This window comes from Centrocercus urophasianus, unplaced genomic scaffold, assembly GCF_019232065.1.
Source record: "Centrocercus urophasianus isolate 14NV4802_14NV808 unplaced genomic scaffold, USGS_Curo_1.0 seq_14, whole genome shotgun sequence".
NCBI lineage: Eukaryota > Metazoa > Chordata > Aves > Galliformes > Phasianidae > Centrocercus > Centrocercus urophasianus.
Genome location: NW_024884586.1, coordinates 10,024,419 through 10,032,578, shown reverse-complemented (window position 1 = coordinate 10,032,578; position 8,160 = coordinate 10,024,419). Strand labels below are relative to the sequence as shown.

The 8,160-nt window shown below is 42.3% G+C and overlaps 1 protein-coding gene across 1 annotated transcript in view; it reads left to right on the top strand.

Annotated features, from left to right (window-relative positions):
* The first annotated feature begins 2,781 nt into the window (after positions 1-2,781).
* The window catches only part of LOC122157789 (acyl-CoA (8-3)-desaturase-like), a 12,676-nt gene continuing 7,297 nt past the window's right edge, over positions 2,782-8,160 (top strand). Inside the window, exons 1-5 of the mRNA XM_042813905.1 lie at positions 2,782-3,021; positions 5,386-5,496; positions 6,073-6,270; positions 6,988-7,089; positions 7,274-7,402. Coding sequence (XP_042669839.1) covers positions 2,803-3,021; positions 5,386-5,496; positions 6,073-6,270; positions 6,988-7,089; positions 7,274-7,402 — 759 coding nt within the window. The 5' untranslated portion in view covers positions 2,782-2,802. The remainder of the gene's footprint in view (positions 3,022-5,385; positions 5,497-6,072; positions 6,271-6,987; positions 7,090-7,273; positions 7,403-8,160) is intronic.

Sequence of the window (8,160 nt, the reverse complement as noted above, 5' to 3'; positions counted from 1 at the left end):
TTTTTTTTTTTTTTTTTTTGCAAGTGCTTAAAAAAACAACAACCCACATTTACAACAACTATTGCATATTTTACCACCACTACAAGTGTGGATCAGGCTGTCTGTATGATGTACTGCTCCACACACATCTCCGGAATGTGAACACAAAAACATGTCTGTGGAGACACTTCTACTTAGACCAAGATAAAGAGTTACAAAATGCCATGTGGCAGAGCAGTGTAATTTTTTTTTCTCTCATTCTTTTATCACTGCCTTTTAATGAATATCAATAGTCCCATTTCTCTTTCAGCTAGGGTGGTTCAAGCATTGCTACACATCGGGATATTTAAATGGATGTTATGTGCCTGAGTGATTAATTTGCAAGATGCTATGTGATTGAAGCATTAGAATTGCAACATTTACAGCTCTGTGTCAGCCAGAATGCCTGCCTGCTCCATGCAGGGCTGAGGCAGATGTCTACTGTGTGTGATGTCCAATGGTTCTTGTGCTACTGTTACAGAAAATAAAGGAAGACAAAAAATAGACTTCACATTCGGCACTGCTTGCAGTCTGAGAATTGCACAGAGTATATGAAGAAAGGTAACTGTAAGAAGAAGAACTTCACAATCATTTTTAGCACAGACAGCCTGTAAACTCCAGTTTCTTAAGCAGAAAATCTCCAAAGTTAAGTTATTCTACATACACTAAATGAAGCCTTTCTTCTGATGCAGAAGATCATCCCTTCGAGCAGTGCTTGTCTGGGCCTTCTGCATGCTGTCTGTCTGGGAGAGAGAGTACACAGGCAAAACTGGACCTCACCTTGCTGAAGTACCTTGCTCAAGAACACGGCTTGGCTACATTCATGACAGCAGTGATACTATCAAACAGAAATGAGTTTATAGTTTTTTGACTTCGAACCTGTAAACTGTAACTGTTTCTTCCTGTACAGACCAAACTATGAATCAGGTGAGAAAGAGAAGGTGGGAAGAATCATTTTGTGGAGCAGCCTGTCTTAGTAATACTGGGGGAGGTTAGGCCAACTATTACATTAACGGGGGTGTCTCAGTTAAGCATCTTAATGACTTTTTTGACTCATTCTTCACCAGCAATGCTCTAGCCACGCTGCCCAAGCTGCAGAAAGGAAAGCCTAGGACTGAAAGAATGAAGAACCCTCCAGTGTAGAAGACCACAGTTGAGGCCATCTAAGGAACTTGAAGGTGCACAAGTCCATGAGATGTGTCTATGAATCCTAAGGGAACTGGTGGATCAAGCTGCCATCCTATTTAAGACATTGTGGCATAAGCCACATTTTTTTAAATGGAAGAAAGTAAGATGTGGGGAACTACAGGCCAATCTGTCTCAACTTTATGCCCAGCAGATCAGGGATCGTAGAGCAGATCATCCTGGAAACTGTGCTAAGGCACATGGAGAACAGAGGTGATTGGTGAGAGCCAGCATGACTTCACTAAAGGCAAATTACGCCTGAAAAGTTTGGTGGCTTTCTATGGCAGGGTTACAACAGTGGTGGAAAAGGGGAGAGCAAGTGATGTCATCTAGCTGGATCTGTGCAAAGTGTTTGACACTGTCTAGCACAGCATCCTTGTTTCTAAACTGGAGAGAAATGAGTTTGAGTGATGGATCACACAATGGTAAGGAATTAAAGGCTTGTGAACAACAGCTCTATGTTTAAGGTCTCTTCCAACCCAAACCACTCTACAATTCTATGACTTCTGGTTTCAAATGCAGTAAATTAATAAACGCAAACAAAAAGTTTGGTGTAAAGGGGAAAGCTCATAATTCAGGACTTAATTCAGTGTTATGTTATAAAGGGATAGGATGAAAATCTGATGAGGCAGACTATGCCATAGCTGCATATTCTTCTACCTTCCTCAAAAGCACCCACGGATGGTAATTTCAGATTAAAAAATACCGGATTTGAAAGATGGCAGTGTTTCATACATTGTGGGCTTTGTTTTTTCTGGGTCAGGCACAAAAATGATGTGACTCAATCGGAAAGAATTTGAGATATATCATGGAGAGATTGCAGACCTCGGAGCATTCTGCTGTTTTCACTCTGTTTGTGTAGACATAAGCTCCGTGCTTTGTTAGCAGGAATTACAATTGAATGAGATATGCTAGCAAACATATTTATGGGCAACTTTTGGCTGACTGCACAGGTTGCCTTACAGTTTTTTATTTTGATTCTGTTTGACATTACAGAGATATACTGTATGGTAAGTGTAGGATTAATGACACGCTCAAGCATTACGGAATGCTAAAAGTGCTTCAGTTTTCTACAATTATCACAGAATATTACCCGTAGAACAGCCAACACAGTTCCTCAGATTTCTCTTCTGGCTAAGATCCATGTTCATTCAAATATGGAAACTGGCTAACAGCTTGCTTTATCCATTTCCTAATGCTCTACGAAGGTCACTTAATATATTGTTCTTTCATCACATTGCCATCTGATTTGATTGAATAGCAGATTCTAAGTTATCTTCCTAAATCTTTCAGTGCGTGTATATTTGTATTCAGTGAAGTAGCCTACAGGTCTCTTGAGTAATCAGACCTTCCAGTGGCAACTCAGAAAGGACAAGAAGAAACAGGGCATTTACTCATGGGTGTGTCAAGGAGTCTGGTGTGAGCGTGGAAGAAGAGGGTGTGTTTGTGCGAAGGGAGTCAACCAGCCCTGGAAGCACAGGGTGTGGTTGGGACTCAGACTGTATAACGGGTAGGCTGACATGGCTCATCTGTCCGAACGCAGCACGGCGAGGCTGAGATGAGTGAATCTCAGTGCTGAATGCACATCCAGAAGTGCAGATGGCTCCACAGACTGGCTCCACAGTAAAGGAAAGGAAACCTGTTTCAACCTTTCTTCAGCTTTTCACTTGGGACGAGATCCGAATCCACAACGGCCGTGGCCCAAGTAAGGAGCAGTGGCTGGTGATTGACAGGAACGTTTACGACGTCAGCAGTTTTTCCAGACGGCACCCTGGAGGCAGCCGGGTTATTGGCCACTATGCCGGACAAGATGCGACGGTAAGATCTAGGGATGGAGTGGAGGAATGTGGTTCCAGTGCCAGGACAGGAGGACACGGTTGGACTCCAGTGGAGAACACTTGTAATGGTTGACACCATGCTCAGTCAGAGAAGGCTGGGTTGGATGGGGCTCTGGGCAGCGTGATCTGGTGGGTGGCAACCAGCTCACAGCAGAGGTTGGAGCTCAGTGATCTTGGAGGTTCCTTCCAACCCAAGCCATTCTGTGATTCTGCAATAAGGTAGTGGATGTATCTGTGCTGCTTGTAAAAGTACCTTCCAGGTTACCCTCAAGATCAGAGTTAACTGCTATGTAAATTATAAAGCTCTGTTCAGGTTCATTACATTAAAATGTAAACAGTGCACATGCATACAAGCTGTCTTCCAAGTATCTGCAAAGTCTTTCTGTTGCAGTACAGTGAAAGGGAAGAGATTGGGAAGTGGTACACTCAGTGCATACTGCTGTTTTAATGTCTGAACGCTTCCAGATATGATAGAAGCCAAGGATAATCAAAAATAGAACAAGGGGATGAATAAGGAGGAGGTAATGTTCAGAGATAAAGAGGAATTAATTCTGGGGCCAGTGGAGCAAGAAAAGAAAGTAACCAAGGTAAGGACTCTATTTTGAACGAGTGATGGAAAAGAAGGTCTTGAACAAAAATTCTAAGAAGAATAAAACACAAGAAAAACAACTGAGAAATCAACAGAATGACATTTGGCTGCAGAAGACGAGGAAACTTTCTACAGATAGTCCATCTGAAAGTAGATGTTCTAGAGACACTTGCAAAAATCTTTGACTTAGAGGATCTCACTGAGTTTTTTAACTGTTGAAAGAGATGATAATTTTTAAGCAGATTTCACAGATTATTTATTAAGGATTGATGTTGAATTTCTGAACTCTCAGAAGCAAGACCAGGATTACAATATAAACGTGTAGTGAGGGGACCCAAATTTAACTCTTGTCATGACAGATTTTCTGGCTTCCAGAAAGTAGACTGTTCTTTCTGTTCCTCAGTTTGTGTTCTCAAGTGAAGGAAAAAACCCTTTTGGATCTCCTTCATTCTCTTTTCAAACCTAAAGTCCAAGATGTTTTCAAAGCACTCTTGAGCAACCTAGAGCTCATTTTAAAGATATGGTGAGAATTATCTTCCTCTATATGCATTACTTTGCAAATATAAACAATACTCTTTGCAGAATGTTACACTCCTGTCAAGTTTGGGAAGTAAGGTCCATTGCAGATGATAGTCCTTTACAGTAATCTCTTCTAAGGTGGTAAAGCAAGGTAGTTGCAGAGAGAACACAGACTCATAGCAGAAAGATTTCCCCAGACCACTGGATCTGGGCATAATTTCTAATTATTCCCTGTGACAAAAGGCCATGAGATGTCTGTAGAAATCTCATCTGTTCAAAACATCACTTTTCTCTGACTTAAGTGCTCAGATATGGGCCTTTTCTGAAGTCAGACTCAAGAGGAATGCCAAACTGCACAAGGAAAATCCTCTTCTTGTCTGGAAGTGTGCAAAAATTTTTGTGTCATGACTAAAAGATTACCTCAGTTTATTGCAGAGAGAAAATTTGTGTGGATGTGACCGGTCAGACACTGAGGGTTTTGCAATATTGACTCTTTCTGGAAGATAAAGGAGTATGGCCAGCTTCTTCACCTTCCCTCTGGGAATTCCACTGAGGAGATAAGTTGAAGAAGAGCTGTGATTTATCTGGGGCTTTCTGTTTCCTTTGTCCCATAGTTTATATTTCCTTTTGAAACTGGTACTGTGAATGGTTCTTAAACAAATATGTTTGTGTCACTTGTGTTACTCAGTTGCCCAAAATGTCAATTAATCTCAAAACAGGCAACTGTAAGAGAAAGCTAGATAGCCCTGTATATGTTTATTTCCATTGATACTACTGTGATAAAGGCAGGGTTTTAACAACATCATTGTATTTTCCGAAGTGTGGCAAAGAGACACCTCACTGATGTGTTTTCCTACTCCTGGGTCCCATCCACAGGGCAGGGCTGCTGGCTGAAGCCTTCTAAGGAAGGATGGTGTTGAAAGAGACAGATGAAAGAGAATGTTTCCCTCTGCAAATAGTTCTTCATCAAACACTTTCGTACTCATTACCAGCCTCACCCAGATACTTATATGACATCTAGTTTCTTGAAACTTCTCCAGCTTCCTTGGGCCTAGCTCCAGCTGATGGCAAAGCACTACAGGAACAACTGAAGGAACAGAGCTCTGAAGGTCTTTGGGAAAGAAAAGGAATCAGGATTATGTATTATATCAGTGATATGGGAAAATGTAGACTTGGCCATCTGGTACTTTAGCAGTATACCTTTCTTATCCTATTTGTCTGTGTATTGATTTGTAGGATGCCTTTGTAGCATTCCACAGTGATAAGGCTCTGGTGAAAAAATACTTGAAGTCTCTGCTGATTGGGGAACTGGCACCAGATCAACCCAGCTTTGAGTCTAACAAAAAGGTGAGTGTCCTAGAAACTAACTGTGACATGACTTGGGGTACTGCATGAAAGGAGAAATACGAAAGAGGGGTAGATATAATTTCTGGGACAATATAACTGACATTGTGCCCTAGGCTGGGTGGGGAGGTAGCTGCCATAGTCATGCATGGAAACACACAGCACTGTCCCAAAAAAGCTAGATCCATACTTGGGTGTGAGGAATGGGCTCCAGAGTACCAGTATCTGATCAGTTCTTCCCATTGTGATGTCTCACTGACACAGCCCGTCAGCAACTTGTTTCGAGTGTCAAAGCAAAGCTGAGATCTATTGATCTTGCGCTTATTCTTGTGAAGACACCCCACTGATGAAGTATCTCCACTGACTTAGAATCATGGAATCGTCTGAGTTGGAAGAGACCCTTAAAGGCCATCTGGTCCAACATTCCCTGCAATGAACAGTGACACCTACAGCTGGATCAGGATGCTCAGAGCCCATCCAGCATGAACTTGAATGTTTCCATGGCCACTCCAGGATTTCTGGATCTGCTGTATTGCATTTTCAAAGTAGCTAGCACATTAATACTTCTTTTACCCACAGAAATCACTTTTAGAAGACTTCCGTGAGCTGCGCTGCACTGTTGAGAAGATGGGACTTCTGAATCCGGATTCCACCTTTTTCTCCCTGATTTTCCTTCACCTCCTGGTACTGGATGCTGCATCCTGGCTGACAGTCTGGTACTTCGGGATATCATTAGTGCCCTTCGTTGTTGGCATGGCATTCTTCACCATTGCTCAGGTAAAACACTGACAACAATTCAATTGTGTGGACGTGTTTGTTTCATCCCATGGAGAGGATCAATGAAGTGTTCATCTTCCAGTCACTGACTTACTATGTCCTCTTAGATCTAATAAGCTGATTGAAGACAACAAGCAGTTTTTATTGCTTTCAGCAAGCCTAGGTTTGCTGAAAACCTTTTCACTCTGACTGGTGTGGTGTTGTGAGGTTAAGTAGGCAGCTTTATAAGATGGGATGGGCTGATCTAATCACTCACTCCGACAGAAGAGGGAACATCTCATTCTCAATTCCATTTCTGGTTCCAAGTTCTGTTTACTGTCTGAGGTCTGTCATGCGCCAACCCCACTCATTAATTCAGAACAGTTTTCTGCTGCGAAGTGCAATGAAGCTCTGGATTTGGAAATCATTGCACTTTCTAGATGGTTACTTGGAAATTATATATACTTTTGATGGGAACAAGAGACTCATATGCTCTAAGAGTCAAACTCATTGTAATGATTTTTTGCTGTACAACAAAATCAATATCTGGCATTGAGCATCTTTAATAGGCAGTGGTCTGAAAGGAAGTTCTCAGCACTGAGCAGATAGCACTGCATGTAATTCTTCCCCAGATCAGAGGGAGATGATCTCATGCCATGGTACTAAGAAGACTCCCGGGAGCAAATCAGTACAACACTGCTATGATTCTGAATCCCTGGCGATTCTTTTGTCTTCTAGATCCAGATGGGCTGGTTCCAACACGATCTGGGGCACTGCTCTGTCTTTAGGAAGCCTAAATGGAACCATCTGCTGCAGATCATTGTGATAAATACCCTGAAGGTAATTGCCTTACTGTGAGAATATTCTCAGGGCCTAATCTGGACTAAATAATGAACGGGAGTGACTCTACATTCAGACAGCATTACCCGTGAGGAAACTATAGTGCAGTTGTCAGTGATAGGTTGACAATAATGATCAGTGATGGAGTTCTATTTAAATCCCCAGTATTTGGCTTTTTCTGCAGGGTTTACCTGCCAGCTGGTGGAATCATCTGCACAATCAGCACCACGCCAAACCCAACTGCTTCCGCAAGGACCCCGATCTCAACATGCACCCTCTCCTGTTCAGCTTGGGAAAGACACTCTCTGTAGAGGTGGGTATGGATCTAGAGGACCTTTGGCAAAAAAGACAGAACTGAAGTATAATAACCTGAATTATGTCCTTCTGCCTAAATTTGTATGAAAAATGGGGAAATGGTTTCAAACCAAAAGTGGACAAATTTAGATTGGATATAAGAAGTTTTATTACAATAATGGTAGTGAGGCACTGGAACAGGTTGCCCAGAGAGGTGGTGGATGCCCCATCCCTGGAGACCTCCAAGGTCCGGCTGGACAGGGATCCAAGCACCCTGATTTAGCTATAGGTGTTGCTGTTCCTTGCAGGGGAGTTGGACTAGACAGCCTTCAAGAGTCCTTTCCAAATCAAACAAATCTATGATTCTGTAGTTTCCAAAGTGTTGGATGATCTGAGAGTCTCACAGTCAGATTGCTCTGACTCCCACGCTCCCAGGAGGAGATCCTTGCTGGATGCATTCTCACTAAGGTTCAAGTTCAAGATATCTTACTTAAGTACCAACCTGGGGCCTGGTTATCATGATGCTTTGGCCGCAAACTCTTAAAATCAATAGTTAAGTTCTCTGTGTTGCTCGAAGAGCAGGGTAAGTACCTTGAAGGCCTTCCAAACAATGAGTCAGTCCACTTGATTAGTGTTAGATGATTTTAGTGATATTGTAGATATTGAGTCAGATGTTCCCTCTGGGTCCTTTTGGTTGTAGGACCTGCTTGGCACCTAAATCCTTCAGCACCAGTGTAGCTGCTATGCACAAAACACAAGCATATAAGTTAGTTCTTA